We start from the raw sequence: 27,914 nt of genomic DNA on the forward strand, positions 1-27,914 counted from the left end.
GCATGGACATCTGCTCATGGACACATTATTACACATATGCTCCACACCTGTAAAAAGAAGTACCATTCTTGAAAGGCATGGGAAGGGGAGGAATGTTAAAGACGCTAAGCCATAGGCAAACTAGTTCATGCTTAGAGATTTTGTTGGTTCGTCAATCAAATGGACAAATGTGACGACTGACGCAACTTGATGCTGTAAATATCTTGTTACCATGTACGTAAAGCCAAGAATGTGCAACAAGGACTTCCATATAGCACTTCGAAGAGGTCTAATATCATTAAATATGATTTCTTTGAACATGACAATAAGTGGCATAGTGATGGTTCACAAATGTTCGAGTTGGTGATATAAGAACCTTTTCATAGCAGTGTTTGCCATAGCCACATGAAAGCAGTCTGGGAAAACTAGCCTTCAAATGCAAAACAATAGTAAGCCTATCATTATGCATAACATGCTTTGTTTAAAGAACATATTTTTATTTTTTCAAGCGAGGTTGCGATACAATACTTTACGATACAACGTGTCTATTGGCATGATTGACGCATGTTATGATACACTTTATTACAATATTGGTTACAATGGCCCTCAGAATAATAAAGTACGACAAATCCTCCATTGAGTTCATTTGATTTGACGAAGTAATAGATAGATATGTCAATATATCCAATTCGGATCAAATATTTAACCGAGCCATTCTCAAATGTGAAAAAAAAATTAATATCTAATTAAAAAATCAGATCAGATTCAAATTTAAGAAATGGCATCTAATTAGGTTCAAACTCAAATTTGGATATATATAACCATCTAAACACATTCTGATATGATTCATATCAATTTATTTTTAAATAGATATCCTATATCCAATGCTCTTACATTTTGAAAATTGGTTAAATTCAATTTAAAATTTGAATTCAGATTTGCATATGAATGTAAAAATCAAATTCAGCTCAAATCTGAAATATGAAATTAGATTTCAGATTCAAATAAGATATTTTTCTTGTTCATATTTGAAAGAGCAACATATGGTTAAGGGTATATCTGATTCAAATATGATCCATTAACATTCCTAGCAATAGAAGATATAACATTCTTAGCAATAGAAGATATTTGGTTGAGATTGGCTTGTTCACGCACCTATCAAAAGTGAACCACAACGAAGTTCATAATTGCATACGTACACAGCCAAAAGCCAAAAAGCTAAAACAGGACCTAAATTAATTAATTTATTTGATTAAGGTGACTTGGCTACCTGATGAGCTTCATCCAGGAGAGAGTTTGACAGGAGAAAGGTCTTCACGATTAACACCTTTGAGGACTCGTAACCTAACTGGTAAGAATTTGACCAGACATATTTGAACACCGATTGACAGAGGGAATCTTATATATTTGCACACTCGTGCTGGCGCCGAAACCAACAGCCTCCCCGTCCCCTCCCTTTATCCTCACTCTCCAAAACCTAAAATTTCAAGCTACCTTGATTCATAGAAGAAGCAAAATCATATGGTAATCTTCAAGAAAAAAATATTTTATTATTGCAAATTTTAATAGTGTTTCCCTAAACAATAATTTTCTCAAGGATAACTTGTTATAATTACAACAGGAAGCCACAAATAGAGGAGCTAATCATCCTAAAGCCTCTTAAGAAAAAGCAAAATAAGGCCAAAGTTACAGCACTATTTCGAAACTGTAAACTTACTGCAATCATTTTCAATAATCTGATCTTAACCAAAAAGACTCTGAGACGTTCATCCATCATCATTGACCATGGTTGTACAAACTGCTGCCTGAAACATCAATGGCATCGATCATCAGCGAAAAGCTTTTCATTGATGCATTTCTTGGGTCAGAGAACTAGACTACTAGTGACTTTCATCATTAACGAATATTACTAACAGGAAACAGGAAACAGGAAACTTCGAAGTGCTGGCAAATTTAGTTTATAAATTTATTGAGAAAAAAGCAAAAGTTGCAGCTAGCTGTTGCTGTTAGCTTGCCGTGCTACTACTGCAGCAGCAGCTTAAGCTGCTGCGTGCAGATACTACTGCTGCAGCAACACCAAAAACAAATTTCAACGAGATAGACTCAAAAAGCACAATTTTCCAAGATGTAAAATAAAAATATTCATCTTACTTGTTCCTTTCAGGACAGGGCTGCTTCACGTTATGATCAAAGTTTATTACAGACGTTGCTTCCAATTGTATTTGATGGTTTTTGTTCTCCATGACAATCTGGCATGTCCTCTCAAAAAGGGCCAACTAACTAATATATTTTTTTTTCTACATCTCTTCTCAGTGTTAAGGAACTTCTCTCTTGGTAAGCGTAATAAGGACGCAGCTCCCTGACTGAGACCGTTAATTCTTTTGGTCATGTTCCAAATTGTCACAACAAAGGCATGCACGAATCTAAAACAGTCTCTGAAACCCCAGGATGGTTCACAATGATGTTCCTTCTGATAAGAACAGATAAATTCTTAGGTTAGAAACAGTTAACCCATGCAACTAAAACGTTCAGAAACAAAAGAGATTGCAAAGAGAAAACACCTTTGACAGCAGTAAGAGTAAAAAGCAAGGGCATGGTGGACGACTGAGTAAACTATACAAATTGACAAAAGGCGCTTCCAATAAATTGATGCTCCAGAATGGATGGCTAAATTTAAAAAATGTCAGTGGGAGTAAAAGAGCTTTTAGTTTTACCTAAGTGATTTACGGACAATGTCAAACCTGAAATAAGAGCAGAAGGGTAAATAAAGAACATAGAAAGTTAAAGGAACATATGAAATACAAGCAAATCCCCACACACAAACACAATCACAAGCATGATCTTCCAAAATATTCATCATGATCCTGCAACAAGTTACAAAAAATGCCCTATTCACCAAAAGTTTGATATGAAATAACAAAGTGGTCAGCTACAGGACATGCACCACGTCAGCCATACTACTCGAGTATATGATGCCAAAAAAACCATACGGTATGGAATATGATCAGGTTTCCAGTTATTGTGTTTCATCAAGTTCCCATTCTATGAATATATAACAGCACATTGCTCTTGCCAGTCCGTATAAAAGTCTATAGAAGACCCAACAGGGAAACTAGTTTTGAGCGTCAAACAAAACTGTTACTGGTAGTAATTATACCACATAAGATGCAAGACTTGTGGAGAACTTGAGAAAGCAGCAGAGAGAAGAATACTCTGAAGTAAAAGCAGTAACCTATTCATAAGATATTTCATATTCTTCATGCCAACCCCTCTTAGCTTTCTCCAGTGAAGATAACCTTTCTATGGTTACTTTGAAGCTCTTTTAAAGGCATCTCTTTTCATCATCAAGGATTTAAAACAAAATGAGAACAAATATATTCACCTATGGCAAACTGAAAAGATAAAGCACAAAATAAGGAGTTTCTTATACCTTAGAGCTTCTCCAACAGCAGGACAAAATATTTTGAACCTACCTAAACCAGCACTAAAGCTAAAAAAGGGTATGGAATATCCAAATAAAAATGCGAGTCAAAAAGCAGAAACCAGCATACGGATAGTTTCAGGAACATCCTTTACATCATAAACTAAAGCCTGTTCACCTTTCACCATTCAGACAATTCACTTTACAATCATATTGAACATTATTAGAATTAGAACCCTATATTTGTATATAAGTAGACCCCATGCTAAACAAATTGCTATAGTCATTTTCACCAAAAATAAACCACTTGACAGGTTAAAAAAATTCATGAAAAACAATTACAGGCAGATGGAAGTGCAATCTCTTGGAAGTTACTAGATCTTGATAAGTTGGGAGAAAAGAAAGATAGTAAAATGTGAATTATACCCACATAACTAACTCCAGAATGCAGATCTTCAAGAGATCATTAGACTGTCCATTGTAAGTTCCCTTCATCTACCAAACACCAAATCCGATTATATATGTAAAAAATAGCCAAAAAAATTGATATACGTACATAAGATGTCTACCAAAAAATCATCTATTAACTTGAATTAAATAAGAAAGCATTCTTGTAAACAATTTCTTATCTATTTAGTGCATCTAATGGTTCAATACATAACATTATTATAACAAGAAAAAGAAAAAACATGCACGATCATGCCCTTCAATGTCGCACCTGCAAAATCAACCAAAAAAAGTCATTAATAAGGAACACACACTCTCTCAAAGATAAATGTACACATACTCTAGAGCTTCGGCCTTGTAAATTCGCTCGTAATTGTCGATTTTCTGCTGCTAGTTGTTCATTATCTTTTTGAAGCTTTTCTATTTTCTTCTCCAAGTTTTTTATTTTCTTTTCTGCTGCTGTAGCTCTTTTTATTAATTCAACCTTGGTTGGACATAAGCCAAAAAAGTCCGAAGGAGTGGGACCCAACCCATAAGTGCGCACATGACCAGGTTGGTCTTCTCCAACAACTTGTGCAAAAGTATCATCCTTGGCCATATCATCTCCCCTTCTATCTAAATGAGCTAGTCTCTCCATGCATTCAGCCTGTAAAAGAAACTTTTCTAAGACAAAGAAGCATTGGACATAAATATAATTAGTTAGAATATGTTGTCACACTTACAGCTATTCGAGCAGATGTTTCATCAACATATTGACCACTCCTCATGTGTGTTCTCATGAAAACTTCAAGTCTACTTGGCTCTGATTCATCTTCTTTTTCTGCCATCTAACATACAAGAATACAACATTCTCATTCACAACAATGAAAAAATAAATAAACAAATAGCATGCAAAGCTTAGTAAAATTCATCAATTACCATTTCCTCGCGAACACGTGCAAGACTCTTGCTACCCAATGTATGAGGACATTTTTGCTTTGCACGACTATTCTTATTTTGCTTACAAAGTTGCTTCAATTAAGAAAAAAGGACATCATGTCAACATTGCATATTGCATCAATAAATGTACATGCACTTATTGTACCTTTCCTTCGTCAGAGTTCCAATATTCCACGAGTGCAACCCATTGGCTTGGCACAACCCTAGAGTCACAATCCTCAAGTTGTCTTTCATATGTCTCGTGAATGTCAAAATGTTCTCTTTTAAGAGTACACTTCCATTCTCTCCATTGTTTTCCAAGAGTTTTGAGCATCCATCTCTTAGTAGACTTATCAATATCGAATTTTTCCTACAAAACAAAGATAAAAACAATTATTACAAAATTGAATTTATAGGTTACATCTGCACAATCATGAAGGTATACCTTAACACGATGTTGTAAGTCCTTTTTATAGCTCATTGGCATCTGCTTCCAACTTTTATATGTAAGAGGCGCTAAACAACCATCTCGTACAAGGAATCCCATATACTTGGACAATGTGCTTGCATTCTCACCAATAGGTTGGCCAAGGTAATTGTGATCTACTTTAAGTTTTTCACCAACAGGCAACTTTCTCACCTTCAAAAGACGATTTGGTCCACGTGTTTTTTTCCCTTGAGTGCAATGTTCTATGCATATGACAGATGCAATAACAACGTGAATATAAATAAATAAGAAAAAGAAACACAACAAGCCTCGAGTTATCATAATACATACCAATAGAAGAAGAATCTCCATGGTCTAACTCTACAACAGGCATGACTGGGGTTTTCATCTAAATTAGCAATTTGATAGTGAAATTGATCATGTAAGTGTGGTATATTGAAATGAAAAAAACACAAACAACACAAATGCGAAAACAAAAAACTTAGCTGCTTGATATTAACAAATATCATAGTGCCAATAGGCCCAATACATTAAACATGGTACTCATAAAATTACTTGATATTTTCAACTTCTTTAAATTCTTGGTTACAAACAAAATTTCCAACTGTAGTAATTCAAGAAATGTCTAATAAAACCCAAGCATCTTCATTGTCCTGAATCATGTCATCATTCAAATGAACATTGCATGACAATATTGAAATCCATATTCATATCACCAACACCCATTTAGAAGAAGTAATTGCGCATATTAGAAAGGCCCCCATCACCATCTTGATAACCACTACCCAATCTAAATCAACGACATTGTTTACATAAAATACTATTGTGCTTGTGATGCCATCATTCATATGAGTGAGAAAACATTCACAAGCTAAGTCACCAGGGAGTGTTTTTTTTTGCACCCGCACCCCCGTTGATGCGACACGGGTGCGACCCAAATCCACACCGCACAAGTCAAAGGTGAGTCGGGTGCGGTCAACCGCACCCGAATAAAATAGTCATTCTTGGACATGCACCCGACTCGCGTCAAACACGAGTCGGATGCAGTCAAACCGCACTAGGTCCATTTCGGTCCATGTTTTGGGGTTTTTTTTGTTTTTATTTTTCAGCAAATTGATAGGGCACGAGACTTCGTTCCCCCTTGCCACTGCTCTCTCTCTCTCTCTGCTACGAATGTCTCTTCCATCGGCAACTTCCACTTCGTCCGGTGTCCGTATAGTACATTAAATCCTGAGAGAGAAATGGGTTGAAATACCATTTTGATATTGCCACCAAAACATTGATTATCGAATCAATATTGGTGATTTATTGGGAGGAACTTTTGCATGTCAGCTGCTTTCAGCCAGACGAGGCCCTTCTAAGCCTCCTCTCAATCATGGCCCTAGCAGCATGCCCTTCCACAACCCCTCAATCAGGCCCTTGCCTTGGTCTAGCTCAGTTGGATATTCCAGCCTATTTAGCCCCTTCACTTAGCATGCTTAGAGACAATTTGAAGAGAAACCCTCAAAGACCAGTGCTCGAGCTAAGCTCTTGAATGCCAAGCAAGCCCTCCCTTGTCCAAGCCATAGCAACACCCAAGCCTAGTGAAAAAATATGGAGCTATCAGCTTGAAGATGGCTTCCATGTTCTGCTTTTTGCAGAAAAATGAGGAAAGGAGAGAGAGATGTGTAGAATGGTTGGGGGAAGCAGCAACAACATGCATGACTATAAACCCAAACCGACAATATTAAACATAACTTCACATTTTTTTGACATATCCGTAGTAAGAAAATACAAACGAACCATTAATGAAAGAATTCAACACATGTTGAAATAAAAGGAGGCATCTAAGTAAAGAAATGTCTCGATCAGACGTGTCTAGATCCAAATTCAGACACATTCAACTCTATTTCAACACCCTCCCACAACATTTTTCCACTCTGGTCTTGGAACAACCTTCCATGTCTGACACTCATGAAGAGCTGTGATTTCTTTCTCTTATGGCTTCAATCCATCGTTGAGATTCGGTAGCTCGACAAAACAACTCAACTCGCTTATTTAACAACCTGTGGTATAAACAATTAGTGGGTTGAGCTTATTACAATTTTAAGACTCGCCACTCGACCCATAACATTGACCAACTCATTTCATAAGGAGACAAAAAACTTGCATTTAAAAAAGGACTCTTGATCCAACTAATTTGGACCCAATGCCTAACAATGGGAAACTATTAGATACTCATTTTTTTTTTGTAGGGTCTATTCAAATATTTATTAGCAGGAGTGCACAAATTCGATCTAGGATGCACAAATTCGATCTAGGATCCTAGGTTGGCAGGCAAGACCACATGACTACGGTCGCTGCAAGGAATACAGTTGTAGGGCATTGCATAGTAAGGCAGTCCATAATTGAATAGCATCAAGGCATTGCAAGAGTCATGCACTAGGCTTGAGACAATAAAATTAAGAAAATGGCACCATTGAAAATTAAGAAAATTAGGGAATTTGTTTTAAATGAATATTATTCAACATATATATCTATACACACATATTTATCACATTCATAATAATTTAAATGGACATGATCTCATCCTAACTCGACCTAGCCTAACAAATCCTTCTAAAAGTAATATTTCATGTCCTAACAAGACCTTCTATGTGCAAAAATAATACAATCAACCTTAATCAATTCAAAACACCTTTAGTTCATAACTTAGAATATAATCAACCACGATCGACAGACCCTCTCCCATGTGCTGCTCAAATAGCAATGGATGTACATGTTTAGTGAATAAAATCAAATTGTGTTTTGCTAGTATATTTGACATTCTTCTGCAACAAGATAAAGCTACAACTCAAAATATTCCTCCTTAAGCTTCCTTATGTGGACAGTTAAAACGAAACTCTGATAAAAAAAAAGGTAGATGGCTGACCTGTCACATGACGAAAAATGCATTAGTATGATATTAGGCCAATAATACTGAAATTTTCAAGTAACCTTTTATTAATGATATTTAATACATGTTCACCATAAGAGATTATTCATCAAAAAGAGTTTTAATTTACAAAGACTTCATCCTTGTTTTACTTAACAATTTTACCAAGAAAAAAAATACAGAAAAGCCATCATACATGTAATATAAGAAGGCCTCTGAAGGAGGAATATGGTACTGGTTTGTGGGAAAGGGGATTGGTAGGCAAAATATAAAGCTTTTAATAGTAGGTAGAAAGAAAGGAAACTTGGTGGATGGAAGAGAGGAAATCACACTCAATGCAAGTATAAATTTAAGGCAATGAAGGAGATTGGTTATTTATGGAGCATGGGGTAGGGGATGGCATCAGGTAGGAAAGGCAAGATAACATTCTGATGATATGATGGCAATATGAAGAGGGCGTATCAGTTATTATTCATAAAAATTGCTGTAATTTTTTGACACTGATGCCAGGCATATTATTGCAGAAGGAATGCAGAGATTTTAGAGAATCTATTATTAGAATTATGCCACACCACTGGGTAAATATAAAGAGTTTGCCTGCTTCTTTTTACGTGTTATATCTGACGAATGGAAATTTGTAATTACTTGGCTCACGTTATTTAAAGTAAGAAAGGAGAGAAGATACACAAAAGGGAAGTAGTATAGAAAATGCAGGGGAAAGGGGCATTCAGCATTGTATTCACTTAACAAGCCAAAAAAACCCATACTCCAGGTAAAGGATAGTGAAAAATAAGATTCCCATGTGATTGAGAGGCTCCACATTATGCCACTCCAGACAAAGGGAAGAAAATACAGTTTTAAAATGTATGCCTTTGATTTACATATTGTGATTGAAATATTGCCCAGACACTTGCAGTATTACTTGGTTGATATTTGCTCTTTTGTCAGTTTCGACATGTCATTCTCATCAATTTTTTCATATGGAAAATGCTAGGTTTGTTTTCGATTCATGAAAACAAAGGCTAGATGACTGACTAATAATCTGCATGGTCAAATCAAAGAGCTTCGGTTAGCAGTTGAAAGTTCACATATCTATTTATTCCTTCCAGAATTTCCTTTTATGGGCTAGTGATTTTATGTCCACGTGCATATGTTTGTGTGTGTCCACACACATGTATGCAAGACAAAGCTGAGCTAGACTTTCTCAAGGCTAGTAGCTTGGTCCCTGATGCAGGGCAGGACCAGACCCGTCACTTTCCTGGGTCCAGTTCGTCGCCTCAGGTTCCACCTTCGGGCATCAGTGCAGTCCTTGAGCCTCCAGCCGTGGGATCCCCTGTAGACCCAGAGCTTACGCGAGAGGAGGTTCCTCTGCGTAGATACTCAAGGCGGACCAAGGGTTGAACTGTAAATTTGGTTTACATATGTTATTTTGTTATCCATTTTGTTAGTATATTTATTTTGTATCTAAGTGGGTCTGTTTCGATTCGGGCACTTGTTCAAGACCCGACCCGTTGCTATTCATGTCCGTATAAATGGACGACAAAGCTATTTTGTATACAGTTTTGATCGAATGAAGAAAAAAAGGGTTATTTTGTTTTATGTTGTTTTCTAGCGTAAGTGCTTTAGTTTTTAAAGTTTCTTTCATAGTTCTCGTTCATCCTTCACATCCTTCATCTTCAAGTTAGTTGTTCATCTTCAAGTTAGTTGTTCTTCTGCAAATTAGTTTGCATCAGTCCCTGAGGCTGATTAAGTTCGAATAACCATTAGGTCAACATCTATCCTCATTCATGTGATCAGAAGCTTCTCTAACATGTATATTTTGTCTTCATACAAAATCCATAATGTATCATGGTGCCAAATGCAGGACATAGTAACTTTTTAACAACACGGTTTCATTCAATTCATCTAATATGTGGTCTTTGTACAACACAGATTCATCTCATTTGTTAGACACCATTTCACATATATAAAGCATCACATATTATGAAGCTTCATTATTAAATAATAGCCATTTATAAAAGAATTACTTTCCTGCAAAATCTAAAAGCCAAATATTAGGTTATTACATTACATGCTAGCTGGACTGACAAACATGCACCAGCTTCAGCTTATGGAGTATGGGATACTAAGATAATAGACAGTCTATGTCACATGGGTGCAGGTGTTGGTGCGGTGCGGATGCGGCAAGGTCCAAAAAAAAACTTCGGTGCGGGTGCGGCGAGACATTATATTATATTATATTATATTATATATATATATAAAAGAAAAAATCAAATAAAAATTAACAAATAACCACTACAAATCAACAAGGATTAGATCATTAGAGTTTTAAGGATTGTTCCATCAACTGATTCAACAATTACAAAAAATAAAATAAAATTCATCATTCATGTCTAAGGATTGTTCCATCAGCCGTATCAGGCCGCACCCGCACCAATGCGGGTGCGGCAGCCTGTTAGGCGAATCTGTGTGACTTAGTATACAGTACCAAGTCTACGTTACAGAATTCTACTACAGGAGTACCCTCCACTAATGACCATAGCAAACTATGGCCAATATAAACTAACTCAACAGTGCAGGTACGATCAAGCAGATATTTTCTGCAATAAAGAATACTACTTATTCATCTACTATATAAAATCATGTTGTCATCTCTTTTGGTTGTGTTCCTTTGATGAGTTTATTCATTATCTTTTTGTTGCACATTGTGGACGAATCATGGTATTCCAGACCAGTGTTCTAGCTTCTGTAATACATCAGCATTTCTCTCATTGCGCTTATAATCTTACGTTATTTTCCAGAAATAGAGAACTATGACATGCAGTAAATTGTATATAGATATGTATTGCTACCCTCAGGTATAGGAGAATGTGAAGTTCTTAGAAGCATAAACTACAGTTCGCTGTGGTGTTTGAGAAAGGCATTCGCACAGAGAGAGAGAAAAAGAGAGAATCAAATTGGGAACTATAATCTAACTTCTCATAGACCTCAATGGAACCAACATGCAACAACAAATATCTTTTTTTAGGGGCACAGATACCTCTTGCCGTTCAATGAACCCTCCTGCTTGAGATCATATAGCTGAAAGGAAACTGCATTTGACAAATAGGTAGACAATGAAATTGTAGCAACTGTAACCAAATGGTTCAATTATTCAACTGACCAGAGAGAAAAATTAATAAAATTGAATGATAAAGTCATGTGAATATAAGTACTAGGAATTAAGAGGTCCTCACTATGGTTGCATTTGATTTCTAATTTCATTCTGTCCATGCAACATGGTTGCTAGTATGGGTACGGCGGCGCGAGTCGAGGCACGGCATATTTCGAAAAGGCGGGTATAGAGGTATGGCAAGGAGTGTGTGCATATATATAAAATCACTGTCACATATATCATTTGCAGTATTATATGGTGAGGTATTTCTTGGGTATAATACTGCAAAATTAATATTTCTCAGGAAAATCTCAGCAAATTTAATTAAAATTTTAAAAAATACTAAAAAATAGGTAAAAGTAGAACAAATAAAAGATCAATATGAAGATATTGAAAAATGACTAGATAAACATGACAGGATGTGGGTGAAAAATAGTATATTACAATTTACAAGTAAAAAGTAGCCATGTGTAGGATTATAAAGTAATAAATTTTGTTGGTTCCCATGCTAGACCCAATTTACTCAACCGCATGACAGAAATGCTGAGTTAGTGAGGGAGTTAATGCCATGTGATTAGGGTTTCGTTAATTGAGGAGAGGCTGGGCGCACTCTCTCTTTCTCTCTTCTTCATTATGCCTAATTTTCTGATTAATCATCTCTCTCTCTCTTTCATTATATCTGTTACTGATTAATCTCCATTACTACACGAACCTTTCTACTCTCTTATTTATTGCGACCTAACTTTTGGTCAACCATTTCTCTCTCTTCTTTATTACATTTGTTAATCTCCATTACTAGAGCACTTCTGATGGCAGATGCTATCAAAACAACACATTTAAAATTAGAAAATAAGCTAACGGTCTGTTTGAACACTTAAAAAATTCTCACGTGCAGTAAAAAAAAAATATATCCACTACAACAACCATTCTGAATACTAAAACAGATAAGTAATCTTGTATATACTAAGAATCCTTGATATGCATATAACTTACAAGTAATGAAACAGTACAGCCAATAGCCAGTACTAGATTATATAGTGTTGCAGCTTTACTTTCGCATAGTCTATTTATTATTCCTTTTTTTTTTTTTGGAATCAATAATGCAACTTGATTCCAAGCCACAAAACATTCTCAGCTATAGATACAGCAATAGTGATGTCCGCATGATTCACCTCAATGATACCCTGCAGGAAGATGGAACAGTTGAAAGTAGAAGCAACACTGAATGTCTATGAATGCCTTCTCTGTCATACGTTTTCATGTTATAATATATCATAACTAGCACTCTAGCAAAAAAATAGACAATCCAAAAAAGTAGAGGAAAAAAATGAGCTAACTGTTTTGAAACAAAAAATTGTGGAACACTCCATAAGCTACAAACTGAATCTATCACACCCCTATTATGCATTTCCAAATGCTGCAAATGCATTTTTTCAAACCCATTTATAGCGTAGCCAGTGACAGGAGCAGAAAACACTTGGAGAAAGTGAATTTCTCTCTCATCTGGCTCATGCATTTCCCCGAACACTTGGTGGGCGTCCCTAGAGGGAAAGAGGAGAAGAAGAATAAAAACAGTTCTCCACTCATGAAAAGAATGTTACTCTGTGTGTGTGTGTGTGTGTGTGTGTGTGTGTGTGTGTGAGAGAGAGAGAGAGAGAGAGAGAGAGAGAGAGAGATACCTTCTCAGCGGAGGAGTCCCCTGATTTGCAGCGACGCGCTCGCCCCTTTCTCGAGCAGCGGCCTCCCTCTCGAAGCAGATGCGGTGATTTTTATGGAACAAAGAGTTGCAGCCCTTGTCCCAAACGAAAGCAGAGGAAGGAGAGAGAGAGAGAGCAGCGGAAGAGGGAGGGAGGGAGGGGAGAGAGAAATAGGGAGAGAGCAAAGAAGGAAGAGGAAAAAAGAGGGAGGGGGAGACAGAGACAACGGCGGAAGAAAAGAGGAACACGAGCGCGAGAAATTCCTCTCCCCATTCCTTCTAAAGCCACGGAACAGGAAATCACGCGGATTTCTGTTCCATGTTAGACTTGTACATTCTGTTCGTGTCCAACGTTTGTCAGTTTCAGGTAAATTATAGGTACTGACTGTTCCCGTCATAAACCGTCACTTTTAGTTTTAGATGTCGTTTGATTATTAATAGGAGTTGTTGGGATGTCCTTCAGATCGTGGCCCTGTCCCAGTGGACGAAACCTGTTCGTTGTTTGATAAAATTCGGAACGCCAAGTTGCTTTTTCCTATAATTTTGCTGTGGATTTGCTTGTGAATTTAAAAATCGATTTCGGATATGGATACATTGTAGATTTTTTTAATCTTATTCAAATCCGAATATACAATTATCTATAAAATGAATATGATAGTAAATACATATGGTTTGAATCTTATCCATTGACATCTCTAACTAAATCTAAAGATAAATATCATAGGTCTCTCCTTGTTTCTGCATGAATAACAAAGTGTGAAGAGAATACTAACCACATAAATGGCCATGTTTTGTTTGATACTTTACCTTGATCTCCAACATACATCACCTCTTGGAAGAATATCACTTCTTCTTTAAAAATGTTTCTTGCCCGTTGCATTTTCCATTGTATTTCATTTACATTTATCCGTGACATCAAAGACAAGGCTAGAGAGAGAAAGAGTGAATGGATTGGAGTTCGATTGGATGCCCTTTTACATATTACATCTATGTGCTTTCAAATGTTCACATATTTCGATATTATTTTCAACTTGAATACAAATAAAGAAAAATGTGCACCAGTGGCCAGCAAAAGCATGGTTAATAGGTATTGAAGGAAATCCTAGCCAAAACTACACATACAAGTTTCCTTCCATGTGGTTCGTCTGTGATAACTTTGCATGAATGAACTAGCGGACCAATCACTAAGTGAGATGCTCCCCCACAGACAGGGGCGGAGGGAGGGGGGCCCGCCTAGGCCATGGCCCCACTCCGGCCAATGAAAAAAAAATTACATTGAAAAAAATAAAATTTTTTAATTGCGACATATACTTTTTGTATTTGAATTTAGTTTGGCCCTACTCGGATCCAGAGGTTGAACTGTCGGCCCACCCCTGAAGAAAATTTTGGCTCCGCCCCTACCCACAGAAGTCTGACACGATAGATAGAGAAGGTTCCCTATGATAGCACTAGCAAATGAAATTGTCGGACTAGGTGAACCATGACATTACATCACCTATGCAAGTTTTGCTGGTTAATAGGTATTGTTATACACTACATGCGTTAGCGCCTTTCCACATATGCCTTGGTTGTGGCCATGGATAACCCTATATAGGATTGGAGATGCTGAATTGATAGAGGGAAAGCCTCCTTGAGTGTTGTCATATGTTGAATGAATCGTATTGGCAGTCTTAACATTGTTCCAGCTTTAGCAAATAGGTATTATGACATTTTAATGTTCATTTGTTTGGCCGGTCGTTTTGATACCTACTAAAATGTATTAAAACATATTGTGTTGTGACATGCATTTTTTGTGAAAGTGAGCTAGGATGATCCCCTTCCACTGGAGAAAGAATCAAGAATACATGTTGTGAGATGCATTTATAGGGGTAGCGACAAAGAAGTTAGGCGACTCTTTGAAGGGGTACACAATAGGACCGACTAAAATGACATCAATAAGCTTGTGAAGTCATGGGCTGCCCATCTTGGATGGGTAGTAGAGTGATCAGGAGGAAGAAGTCCCACCCTTGGAGCTCAATGAGGTAAGTAAAATGGTAAATGATGTCTTTTTTTATCCCCAAATATTCCCATGGAATTCTGTGCACGCCTTTTAGGCTTAGTGCAATGGTTGTTCTAGTTGAGAGTGTTAGCAAAAACCGACTAGATTATGCTATATTTCATATCCATTAGAAAGCTCTAGCTAAGAATCCCTGACACCACGGTTGGCAAGGGGTTGTTCCAAATTCTGAACTTCCAAAGCATAGATTAGACTAATTACATCCCCAAGGCGACGGTGAATCGGAGAATGACTATTGATTGCCAACCATTGGCACCCTAGAATGCCAAACGTAAATAGGAGTTGCAACAAGGTTTGCATCTGGTTCAGATCACTAGACCTTCTTGTTGAGATATGGAGACCAAGGGACTTCAACAATATACCAAAGATCATAGGAGCACCATTTGTGGAAGCAGACAAGTACACCTCTAGCATGTTGAGTATTATGGTTTTACAAGCATTAAAATCGACATCCCTTTAGAGTTCCAACCTATTTGAAAGACAATGCTAGAAGTCAAAGGGGCAAAATCATTGCACAAGCAATTGAGTGTGAAGAAAAAGCAAAATGTTGCAGAAAATGTGGTCGACGACCCATTTTGATGCCTTTTTTGGGGCTTCGGAATCTAGTGGCAGATAACCAACTGAGCTTCTAAGTGCTTAGTGTTTGGTAAAAACCCTCAAGCGATGATCGACTGCTGCAAGAAGAAATGTCATTGCACTGGTGGCTGCTAACAAGTTTGATGACCTAAGGAACCTGGAAGTGGTAGAGGAGCTGAGAGATCACCAAGTGGGTGAGGAAAAGGAGGAAAAAGGTGGTGGTTGTGAATGTAAGGCAGACCTTCAAGGATTGAATGATCAAGTGACTGGGAAAGGAGCCTTGGTCTAAGTACTTTGCTAAGGGTTGGGGGAAACCTCCAAGAATATGATATAACACTGATGGCATCCATGGAAGAAAATCTAAGAGTGGAAGAGAAGACACAAAATGACAATTGTGAGCTATAGATAGGGGACTACTGTCTCAGAGCAAAAGATAGAGTGAAGAAAAGATTGTTGAAGTGCAGAGAAGTCAGTTTTTTTTTAGGAAAAAACAACCAATCCCTCATAAATTGAAAGGGAAATGGAAAGAAAATCTGGCTAGATTGTTCAACCACAATTAGCCATTTGGAAGCAAAAGAGACTTTCCTTCACCAGACAGGATACCCTTGTTTGGATGGATGAGCCTCAAAAACCTATCACCAGACAAGAGAAAGAGGAATGGTATTGAATTAGGAAGAAATGCAACGAAGAGAATTTGGAGAACCTTAATATGGGGAAGACAACATCTCCTACATGCAACATGGATACTTTTCATTGGGATTGTAGGCAGTTTCATTAAGAAGCATGGAGTTTACTTGGCAGCAAAATGCTTCATGTGCCAAGCTGATGTGAAGAAAGGGAACCATGTTTCTTCAAATGTTTGGTGGAGACTGGCAAGGACGGTATGGAACACAGTCCCTTGAAAATGGTAGGAACAAGAGTTCACCTTGCAAACTAGACCAAGCTCTTAGATGGTAGCATAGAAGAATGTTAAGAGATAATGGCTTTAGATAAATCCTGGAATATCGCCATATGGTATTTATGGAAGCTCAGGAATAATCAGAAGCCCAAGGCGCATTCAATATGCAAGATATATCTAAAGGCTATTGTAACTACTGAAAAGAGCACCCACTACATTTCAAATAGGCTACATGCCAACCGAGTCAAGCTCGAGTTGAGCCTTACTCATATCCACCTCAAGGGTGAAGCACCTTTGGAGTAGGCTAAAAAAGTGCCAAAAAGATGGCCATTAGCCAAAACCAGGCATCTTCTCCCGACCAATCCAGACAACAGTTCTTTTTTTTCTTTTTTCTTTTCTTTTTTTTGTAGGAAATGAATTGTGACCACCTTCCCACAGAAACCCACGACTTCTCCCACAAGGACGGCACCCCAAAAGTCCACCGTTCGGTTAGCCCAATATCTAGAGAAAACAAAAAGATACTTGAACTAAAAAACCAAACCATTTAAGATTTTTTGCTTTGTTAAAACCCCATAAGGCAAACAACGGATAGCAGATCAGAGTGCATCAAGAAGTTGTATTCAATCATCTAAAAAGGTGTCTTTCTGCCTTAAAATTTTTTCCTCTCTTTCTCTCTCACACACGAAAGCTTCACTGCAACTCTCCCCTTCATGTTTTCCAGGGATCGAATTGATAAGAATTGGCGTTTGCTTCATGTTCTCAATGTCCCTTTCCCTTAAATTATCGGCCGTTCGTTGCAAAAAAAGAGGTTTAACAGCAAAAAGAAATGCTCCGGCAATTAATTTCAAATAATGAATGACAGAAAGATTTCCATCAAAAGCATACATCCGAGATGAATCTAAACAGAAGAAAAAGGACGACCAAATTTTATTTTAGATTTTCAAAATCTAACACACTGCACTTCTTCTGAAAACCAAAAACAACCATGAAAACCCCAAGAAAAATTCTAAATGCACAACCAAACATGCCATATGTGGCATGGCTGTCATCAGCTGAGATCTATGCATAATAAGATATCAACCTTTTGATTCTTAAGTTCGCAAACATTCAACGAACAACCAGGCCATTAGGTTCACGAAAGATACTTAGCTGAAACATTTGGCTACCGTGTACCGGAGTCGTGTGTGTATGATGACTGCAATGTATTATCAGACATTTTTTACATGCAAAAAAGCGATGCATTGAAAATAATTCACGAATTATTGCATTAAATCTTAAACGGTTCAAGAAAAGTATGTTTCGGAAAAAAGAGGCAGCTGGTGTGCGGCTCGCTCCTCTTGGGAAAAACTTGAGCTCAAGATCAGGCTCTCAGACTCCAATGAACTCGAAAGCCGTTAGCAAAAGAGTTCCAACCTCGAACAAAAGAGACCAAACAATTCTTTTCACTTTCTTTCACTTCTTTACCAGGCCGTACCCTTCCGTAGTTTCAAGGACAAGCTTAGGAAATCCAAACAGATAATAGATAGTGAGACAACGACAACATTAACACACATCTTAAGCCAAAGAGAAGCAGGAAAAGACGAGGTGAAGGGAAGAAAAAGAAACGGAAAAAAAAAGTTATCAAGGAAATAGACATATGTATCTAGAAGTCCATAGAACACAACTTAAAGATAAAGACTAAAGAACATCCCTGAGGTGGATTGGAGAGCACTTGTACAGTTTAATTCTGCATAAGAGCAGAGATACAGTCTTGCATAGCGTCTTGCATCTCCTAGCCCACCTCTGGGATGTATGAACAACCATGAAAGTTGTTTCTCCTCGTTATCCAGAAATATAAAAAATTAAAAAACGGAAGAGCAGCTCAACGACAGGTGATTAGGTAACAGTAAGGCTTATCTATGCTAAGAACTACATAAAACTTATTCTAACATTTTACATTTTATTCTTCTTCCTCAGCCTCTTCCAGCCAGTTTACAAAAGGCTCCAGAGCTTTCACGAATGTTTGCCTGTTTCAGAAGACATTGCAACAGTACCAAAAATCAAAATCGGCATTTGAACAGGTAAAGATGATGCGATTCATAAAAAATTCTAAATACCGACGGATTGACCCAGCGGATCGTGATGAAAAAGACCATTTCGACTCCACAGAGAGTGATGAATTACTGAATGATCGATATAATTTCAAGTGAAGTAACCAATTCCCATAATGGTAATGTAGTGGAAAAGCAAAATAACACAAGCATGAAAACACAAAACAAAAATGTGACTTGGCAGATCTATATAACCATTGCAATTGCAAGTTAGAAAAGTCTCAAAAATTCTCCAAGTTTGTTCAGCAGGTAATTTTTTTGCATGAGAAAATTTTTACCCATATCCATTCATGGGCAGAGCCATTTATGAAGGTTTGTTTTTCAATGAAGACACATCATTGAAGTTGGAGAAAGAAAAATAAAAATAGTTTAAAAAGTGAACTGAAAAGTACAAATTCCACTGGACAAAGGACTCATGATTGAAGAAGAAAATCTGTCATTTTCCCTTTTTTTTGCTCTTCACCATTAAATCCATAACAATAATCATTTTCATTGCATCTGTTAAGCCCCTTCCCCAAACAAAAATCCTATACATATCCACGTGAGATTGATCCACTCATGCGCTGCCACATTTCAAAGAAATGAAAATACTGATAAATAAATCACAAAAAAACCAGAGCCAAGTTCCTGACCTGCCCTTTGGGTTGGTGCCTCTACGGAACCACATCAAAATTGTGTCTTCTCCAAGCACATCCTGGTCATAGAGAGACCTTACAATTTCAGGAAACAGCTTCATCAGCTTGGCATCCTCATAGCATTGGATCTGAATTTTGTACATGAGCTCAAGCTCAAGTTTCGCATTCACACAAAACGTGTTCAGAAGCTTGGCCCAAGTCTTCACCTGTTAAAGAGGACACAGACAATAAGACAGCATACCCTTCATGCATGAGAGAGAGAGAGAGAGAGAGAGAGAGAAACCTAAACAAATATAAAGTTCTAGCGCTAAATCATGAAAAGAAGGAACATTCATCACAATTTGAATGAGTGCCTAGGACCAGACAATGAGATTCAGATATTGGATCACAAACAGAGGACAATGCAAGTGTTTCAAGTCCACTAAAAGAAACCATTGTATGTTGTAAGCACGTTGAAGCAATAAAAACAACTGAGAAAATGATGATCTCCCATCCCCTTCAACAGGATGTTAGATTTACTTTCTCTGACTCACAAAAAAGACCAGACACAACATCATACAAGATCACTTGATGCCATCCCGATTGAAGAACGATGTCTAGTCAAGGCCTGCCCATGGTCAATTGCCAAGAGAAATCATCCAATCGTGTGTGTTGAGATATGTCAATTCAATGGTAAACGCATGAATAGGAAAAAGAGAAAAAGAACACTGCAGACAACATGTTGGTCCAATGGGAAAGGGAATTTGAACAGTTAATAGATGGACCTTAAAGCACAAAGTTCGACAAAGTTATTTTCTAAGCAAATTTTTCCATTTTTTATAGAGTTGGAAACTCTCTTACTATCCAAGTACTTACAATTTGGCAATGCAAAGGTGCAAAAAAGTGAAAAAGATATCTTCAGAGAAGCATTTCCAGCATAAAGTAAGTTTACATTCTATCTGTGGAATTTATGACGGTTCAATGCATCTTCAATAAAGAAGTACTTATCCCAACAAACGGGATGCAAATTAATTTTTCAGCATATTTTCAATAAATTTGCATTAGTAGAAAATTTATGACCCACTCCAGGTTTTCTAGGAGCACGGAAAGCAATTTTTCCCCTTTTCCTCTTTCCACTTTTTCGCTGTGTAACATATTTCCACCATTTTAAAGGTTATCCATCACCATTCTCATTTCCCTAGGAAAAATACTGGTCATTTAAATGTTGTGAACAAGTTCAAGACTCAACTTCATAGTAGGACAGTATTGCCTTTCTTCTTCAGCAAGCTTAAAAATACATGTTCTAATACCAATCGTGAGATATGGTCCCAACAAGATCACAACCAATACACAGGTGTATATTACCTGGCGAAGTGCAGAATTTGCATTTTGCTGCTGATTTTTACCAGACCATTGGACAGCCTCCATGATGACATCCCACAGGATCCTGACAACATCAATATCTGGAAATTTACCATCCTTCACGTGCTGCTTCACTGTTTCTATAACTTCTGAAGTATCAGCCTCTTCTGATATCTGTGAAATAAGAGTAGACTTCATCTCCTTCAATTTGACATCAAATATCTTTTTCTCATTGTAATCAACCAAGGGAAGGAGCCCTTCCTTCCTGCAAAAATATAAGCATCCAATAGTAAGACTTCGTGATGACAAATGCTTGCAAAATCCACATTCAATATCCCTTGCATGGCATACTATTCAGAAGGTACATCACATGGCTTAAGGCCCAATAATGTACCTAATACAAGCAAAAAAACGTACATCAGTTTAAAATTTGAACCCCTTCACAGCTCAAGCCAACATAAGAGAATAGCACTACATGAATGAACTGCCAAAAGACCTCTAGAGACATACAACGTTAGGATTCAGTTTGTATGTGTTACACAGAGGTTCACCTATCATAACCACCACGAAAGTTGACAGAGATCTCAATCCTGCTGATTAAATAGTATAAGTTCATCCAAAGAAACATATGAAGATAATTGCATTAGTCACATTGAGACCCTTGCATGTTAATTTAGGGATTTGAATCATTCAATATGGCAGTAGAGATACCAAAAGCGATGCTTCGTCAAGCAAAGAAACTGACATCTAAACCTTAATCACATATTTAAAGATCGAGAATTTTTCAGTCTTATATTACAAAATGTCTGATCTAAGATAATGTCAGGTCTGAGAACCCTACCTTGGGCTCTGCGGTCAGACTCAGATACCACAGTTATTGCATGCCCTCAGACAGGGACTGTACAGAATATCTTGCATTTTGCTAGCTAATAGGCAAACAAGAAAACACACCTAGACAAGGAATGCTACCTGAAGTGCTCAGAGAAACCCTCTGCAGATCGTTTTGCAGTGGGGAAGAACTCCAAAAGATTGTCTTCCATTTTACCCCGCTTCAGGAGGGCTATTAGATCATCAAGACTGTTCTCAACTAAGTACTCCTTGAAAAAATCCGTTATGAATGAAAGAACGAGCCCCTTGGCCACAAGGCTGTCCTTGAGCAGCGGCTGAAAAACCGTCTCTGGTGGAAGACCTGAAAGTTTCTGAGAGAAAGTGAGGGCTGTGAAAATAGCAAGTTTCTTCCTTTCATTCTCTTCAAAAAGTTCCAGTGACTGAAGAAATCTTCGCATAACATTTTCAAGATTTTTAATAAGAAATGGCCTTCTTCTCAAGATCTTCTGTATGTAAAGAACATATGGGAGAATGGCTTCACGTGTTGGTTGACAATCTAAAACAGAGTATGTGTGGCGCTCCCCTTCATCAGGCTTTATAGTGCCGGGTTGGGTACGGCCACCAGTGAAGACCACCTGCAGTTTGTGATTTGAAACAGACAAATACATATGTAAGACCAAAAAAGACACTAAAGCTTAACTTTCTACCAACAGCTGAAACATTATAAGGAAAAGAAGGAACTAAAATAGAATGCATTTATCATTTTAACTTTCTCATGCTCTTCATAATTGCAGTTTAACTTATCAATTATCATGTGTTTTGCCAAAAGAAATGATGCATCATTGAGTGGAAAACAAGTGGAAGAATATGTTCATGCTAGAACCAACTATTACTTCAAGGATCAAAATGTAGTAAACTTTAACATTAGTCCTATCACCACATATAACTGCTTAACCTGGACCGTGCTAGCTGAAAGTAACTCCAGTAGCTTGACTCAACACCACATTCACAGGTTATGATTTGTAGGGAATCAACTACATTATTTATGAGAGATTTTTGAAACAGCAGATCCTAGCAGATGAGCAGACACCGCAGTCAACTTTCACAGATAAGAGAAGGTACGAAAGGCATATTGATCCAGGGTTGGCATGCATGCACTTAATTTAAATCGCTCTGTCAGATGCTCTAGTTCTTCGCTTTGGCCTCCAATAACCCGTGAATGACAACATAAAGGATTCCAAATATCAGCAGGAATAAATGCACCAAGAACTAGTTCTTGGTGGAGTTCACATTTTTTGTTAAGAGAAAAATTGAAAAGGCACTCAGCAGTTTGATTATATAGTTATGTCTGGAACACCAACATTGTGAAGAGTCGTAGTAGAATCAGCAAAGACAAAACAGTTAAGAGATACAAAGATCCATTTGGCATGTTTTCTTAAGCTAAAAACAAATGCAAGTGGTACAAGAATAGTACCTCGAAAAAGGTGTCACCATATCTTGAGAAGTTGAGATCAGAGGATTCGAGACTCCTGGCAACAAGTTCCTGAATTCAACAAGATTCATGAGAAAAAAAAGTGTACATGGCAAATCAGTTTTCAAGAGCATAAAAGTCAGACATATATTTAACATAACTAGAGAAATACTTTCGTGACAAAAACTTGATGACCAGCACCAACAAAAGACGCAAGAACACTGCTTTTTTCTTTTCCTTTTCTTTTTTTTTTTTAAACTTCTTCTCATGCATAAAAAGTAACAACTTATCCAATAAATAAGAAACTAAATACTAAGTGTTGGGATATGAACAAACTACTGCAACATGCACATTGCATGTCATCCATAAATGACAACAAGAACCAGTTATCAAGTGACAAGAAGTACTAACCAGATCACCAGCATTATCCAAATATATCTGGACCACTGCATCTGCAAAAGCTGCAGGGTCCAAAGGAGCTGCGATGTTCCGTTTGCGGGTCTTAATCCGCGTACCACTGGAATTTAAAGGTAAGAAAATATAAATCCATTGGAAGGTAAATCTTCTAGACTTCTAGTTGATGATGGAGATCAAGTTTCCATAGTATGCAACTAAAATGGAACCACTAGTCAGCTTCATTGTGTTTACATATAAACACGTAATCAGCGTATCCTACCTCCAGAGGCAGCATTTGTCAAAGCCAGGAAATCAATTCCTATTTTCCCTAATTTCTAATATTATAAAGTGACAAGGCTCTCTAGCCCAGCTTCAAAGAGAGAATACATACAGTTTCAGAAATTCAAACTAAACTGCATGAACCTTACACCATGCAACACATAAAAAATTTAATCATGGTATAAAATAGGTCTAAACACACACAACTAAAGAAAATTTTGAACCAAGCAGTATCCTACAGCTCCGAAACTAAAAGTTGCAAAGAGCACGCAATTTTTTAAATACCACTCACAGCAGAGGGTTCAGAGGCCATAAAGAATGACCCTAAAACGAGCAAACATCATTTTTCCTATAACCAACTGTACAACATACAACAGGAAAAATCAAACACGAGATTCAAAATTTGCTACAATCTCGAAAGCATAGCTTTACAAAAACATCAGAAAGACGCCTCTAGCTACTCAAACGTATGCCAGACTGCCAGTATGCTAGAGAGCTAGAATTATTGAAATGGAAATGGACACATATATCATTAATATCAAAGAAACGTTAACTTACCCAAGAGTGGGTTTCTCCTTCGAGCTGCAACCAATTAAACAGGAAAAAAGAAGTCGACATCAATAACAACTCAAATTAAGAAAGCTGTTCCAGAAAAACTCATAAAAGCGGAACACAAAATCTATCAAAACAAAAAGCTAGAAAAACGAACTATCAATCTTCTTACCCCACAAAGTGAGAAACGTACAGACTAGGAGAAATGCAAATCAGATCCAAAGAGAAATACGAAATCCCAACTTACCCTACTTATTTTTACGTTTGACAGAAGCATCAAAACCCTTTTTTGAGAATGATAGAATAAGTTTAAAACGAAAAAAACAACCGCAAAAAAGGAAAAGGGAAAAAATCATGGAAACGAGAAACTTGGCTATTCGGCTTCTTTCCTTGAGAACAGTGAAAAAAGGACAACGCTGTCGCTACATCAGGAAAAAGCAGAAAGGGAGAATCAAAAGCCGGACCGAGATCAAGAACAACGACGAAGCACAAATCGGAACCATGTAACATAAAAATATATACATATTTTTTGGGAAAAGAGAACTTAGGATTAGGAAAGAGAGCACGAACCTCATAAACCACGATCGAGAGGGATCCGGAGACCTTTTCCTGGGAGAGGATCGAACCGAGAGGAGATAGAAAATGGAAAGAAAAGGTCACCCCGCTCCCTATGTCTCTCGCCCCCTCTCTCCAACGGACGCCGCTCCTTTCTCTATGCCCCTTCTTATATCACAACGGAGACAAAAAGGGAAAGCAAGACGATAAAATGTACAGGAAAGTTTTGTTTCTGAATTTAATTTCAATTATAATAAAAAATAACTTCATAAAAACAACGCACTTAACCTATTTTGTCAGAAAACCTCAAACTAACTTTGTTTTTTATGGTTTTAGATCTTACGTGTGTTTTCGGAATATTCAGTTAGTATGGTGAATTTATATGTGAAAAAACATTAATTTAAGATTACATGGAGAGTAGGACCTCATAAATTTAAGATCTTAATAATCACAGATAACTGGGATTCTGAATGTGACGTGAATTCATCAAAAACATTAAAAAGAAAATTTGTTAGATTATTTTAAAAAGAAATTAAAGTTGTCAAGTCGCACTCATGAATCCGGCAATGACTGATTGAGGCGGAGTGATAACATTTCTCAAGAGTTAGTATATAGTGTAATCAATTTTTTAAAATAAAAGGATAAAGATCCATGGGTTAGAAGCAGAGAGGCTGACGTGAGTCATGTCCCCTCTCAGTTTTTTTTTTAAATAAAATATTTACGTTTAAATTTTGAAAAATTTAGTTTAACTTATATAAAAAAAATTTAGAAACTATATTTATATTAAAATTTAGAAATTTTAATTCGGTCCTTAGAACAAAAAAAATCCAATTCTGCCCGTTGATAGATTCATGGCCACTCAAACTTTTGTATGAACTCATTAAGAAAACTTGTTTATTTACATGTCCCACGCCTGAAACACAAGAAGGTCCTTTCATGACCAAAAGAAAAGGCAAAAGTTTGTCACTTAGAAAGGAAATAATGTTTTCATTTGAACAATTTAATTTAGCATAGGACCCGAAAAATAAGGCATTTTTTCCTTCTTAAACTAAAAAGCTGAATTTCGTACCCGTAATTTCCGGGCAGGTGGCAAGACAAAGTCGATCGTGACACCAGAAATTATAGGTAATGTAAAACGTCTGGGGCTGGCGGAGGTGGGTTTGTACTTTGTGTCCATCTCTTGTCATGTGATGAAAGAAGCCAAATTCCGACGAGAAAAACCGGTTGTCGCACTTAGTTTTTTCGGTTTCCCAAATGAGTTAAAGCCGAGATTTACAACGGGTTGAAACCCAGCCACATTAGCCTAGGCCCCGTTTGATGGGCGAGAAAAAGTCGATGGAGCGGTAAAAATTTGTACGGGCGGGTGAAATTTCACCCGCCTGACAAAACAACCATCAAACAGGGTGATTTTTCACCCGTTTAATGTAAAAAGGAGCGGGTGAAATTTCACCCGCTCGACAATGCTTTCACAAACGTCCTCCCTTCGCAGCTTCTTCTCCCTCGCATTCTTGCCTTTTCACCGTCGCACCAGAGGCGTCGCCCCTCTCATCGTTGCTCCTCCGCCATCTCCGCTGGCAACATCGCCGCTCCGCCGTCACTGCTCCGCTCCTCCACCGTTTCGCCAACCCACAGTCACCGCCAAGTAAGATTTCGTTGTCTCCCTCTGCTCAAGAAACGCCCAAATTTTTTTTCTCTGTCTCTTTTGCTCTCGTTTTCTCCCTTTCTCTCTTGCGATATATTTGGAGGTTCGTCAACGCCACATCGTCGTTCCGCCCAAGGAACGCCCAAATTTTTTTTCCCTGTCTCTCTTCTCTTGCTCCTCGTTGTCTCCCCGTCTCTCTTGCTTTAGTTGTCTCCCTGTTTCTCTCGCTCTCGTTGTCTGATTTTTCTCCTCTTTGGAGTTGGGGATTTGCGTTTTGATTTTCTTAGTAGGGTATTCGGGATTATGTGCAGCGGTCATTGTTCATTTACGTTTTCGTTGCTCATTATTGGGATTACGTTTTCCTTGCTCAATCCATTCGTTTAATCTCTGCATATTAGATCAGTTCTGATTTTATGTATCGTTGCATCTTAGAAGCAGTTTTACATTCCCAAGTTGAGTGCATTATTCATTATTTCCTCGTTTCTGCAACAACCCTTTCTTCATTATTTTTGACGTATTGTTTCTCCCAGTTGAGTGCATTATTCATTTTTATGCAAGCGTACCATTTTTTTTCCCTTTCTTCCTGTCTACTGGGAAATGCCACAACGGTGGACAACTGGGATCGTTGCATCTTCTTAATTTATAGAAATTATGAGATCTGCCTCAGGTTTGCTCAAGATGAGTTTTTTTTTTTTTTATTGCCTTCCATGACCTAGGTATTCTGAAGAACAATATCAGTGATTACAGTTATGTATCGTTGCATCTTCTTAATTTATAGAAATTATGAGATCTGCCTCAGGTTTGCTCAAGATGAGATTTTTTTTTTTTATTGCCTTCAATGAAGAGCCTGGCCTAGGTATTCTGAACAGTAGCGTTCACACCAACAACCTCCAATGATTATCAATCATGAGAAATATTAGATTTGGATGATTTCAACATCGAAAAAGCGATCAAGAATACAAAGTATGTACTAGAAAAGCCAAATAGAAGTATAGATCATCTCTGCTTCTGCAAAGGCTTGGAGTGCAGTAACCCCACAGTCTCAGCAGAGCAGCTTCCTGGTAGCTCATGTTTGTGGCCACTGAACTGAGAGTGAACAGCTGCACATTCACTTACTTTTATTCTCAATGAAGTGGCTAGAGGCATCTACTTTTATGTATTGCCGACCTGAAAATGAAGTGGCTAAAGGAGGCGTCTGCTTTCATGTATTGCCAATTTGCTTTTTGTTACATATATCATGTGAATGGTCGTCTTTTTAATGAACTGGTTGTATGGTGATTTGTTTTGGCATGATTCATGAAGAAATATATGGGTTCTGCAGTCCATTTTTTGTTTGTTGGTTTTGGCTTGGTGGTGGTTCCATGAGGTGATGATCTTTCTCGTTTGGTGGTGCATCATTTTGCAGGTTAAATTTTTCCTGTGCATCAAACAGGGTTAAATTTACCACGTTAAATTTTTCATGTTCATCAAACAGGGTTAAATTTACCACGTTAAATTTCACCCGACAATCAAACAGGGCCTCGTTTTGGAAGAGGGTGAAATTTCATCCACTAAATTTTTCTAGAAAAATTTACCATGATAAAATTACCGCGTTAAATTTCACCCGCCCATCAAACAG

The 27,914-nt window shown here is 37.5% G+C and overlaps 2 protein-coding genes across 19 annotated transcripts; both read right to left on the minus strand.

The window, feature by feature from the left end:
- Positions 1 to 1,501: 1,501 nt before the first annotated feature.
- Positions 1,502 to 13,369, minus strand: LOC116250131 (uncharacterized). 18 transcript variants are annotated; one of them, XM_050076723.1, is made up of 12 exons: positions 12,961 to 13,369; positions 11,168 to 11,219; positions 5,544 to 5,601; positions 5,211 to 5,455; positions 4,932 to 5,135; positions 4,766 to 4,858; positions 4,570 to 4,674; positions 4,188 to 4,493; positions 2,694 to 2,720; positions 2,541 to 2,592; positions 2,131 to 2,449; positions 1,502 to 1,784 (listed from the first exon to the last, which is right to left on the minus strand). In XM_050076723.1, the coding sequence occupies exons 3-9, from the start codon at positions 5,599 to 5,601 to the stop codon at positions 2,715 to 2,717; spliced, it is 1,017 nt and encodes a 338-aa protein (XP_049932680.1). In that variant the 5' UTR covers positions 11,168 to 11,219; positions 12,961 to 13,369; the 3' UTR covers positions 1,502 to 1,784; positions 2,131 to 2,449; positions 2,541 to 2,592; positions 2,694 to 2,714. The 18 variants fall into 18 exon arrangements, with proteins under 18 accessions (XP_049932680.1, XP_049932674.1, XP_049932681.1 ...); XM_050076717.1 differs by having other exon boundaries at positions 3,827 to 4,493; XM_050076724.1 differs by lacking the exon at positions 2,541 to 2,592.
- Positions 13,370 to 18,113: 4,744 nt separating this feature from the next.
- On the minus strand, positions 18,114 to 24,825 carry LOC116251106 (uncharacterized). The gene is made up of 8 exons (XM_031625182.2): positions 24,670 to 24,825; positions 24,106 to 24,129; positions 23,284 to 23,389; positions 22,876 to 22,944; positions 21,543 to 22,036; positions 20,577 to 20,838; positions 19,230 to 19,438; positions 18,114 to 18,513 (listed from the first exon to the last, which is right to left on the minus strand). The coding sequence occupies exons 1-8, from the start codon at positions 24,672 to 24,674 to the stop codon at positions 18,447 to 18,449; spliced, it is 1,236 nt and encodes a 411-aa protein (XP_031481042.1). The 5' UTR covers positions 24,675 to 24,825; the 3' UTR covers positions 18,114 to 18,446.
- Between the last annotated feature and the right edge of the window lie 3,089 nt (positions 24,826 to 27,914).

This window comes from Nymphaea colorata, chromosome 3 (assembly GCF_008831285.2).
Source record: "Nymphaea colorata isolate Beijing-Zhang1983 chromosome 3, ASM883128v2, whole genome shotgun sequence".
In the NCBI taxonomy this organism is placed as follows: Eukaryota; Viridiplantae; Streptophyta; class Magnoliopsida; order Nymphaeales; family Nymphaeaceae; genus Nymphaea; species Nymphaea colorata.

Coding starts and splice junctions, on each gene's coding strand:
- LOC116250131 (XM_050076714.1), bottom strand. CDS start 5,601: ATGAAAACCCCAGTCATGCCTGTTGTAGAGTTAGACCATGGAGATTCT. Junction 4,859..4,931: donor GGAACTCTGACGAAGGAAAG/GTACAATAAGTG, acceptor TCTTAATTGAAG/CAACTTTGTAAGCAAAATAA. Junction 4,675..4,765: donor CACGTGTTCGCGAGGAAATG/GTAATTGATGAA, acceptor CTTGTATGTTAG/ATGGCAGAAAAAGAAGATGA.
- LOC116251106 (XM_031625182.2), bottom strand. Junction 22,945..23,283: donor TGGATAATGCTGGTGATCTG/GTTAGTACTTCT, acceptor TGTTGAATTCAG/GAACTTGTTGCCAGGAGTCT. Junction 18,514..19,229: donor GGCACCAACCCAAAGGGCAG/GTCAGGAACTTG, acceptor CTTCTGAAACAG/GCAAACATTCGTGAAAGCTC.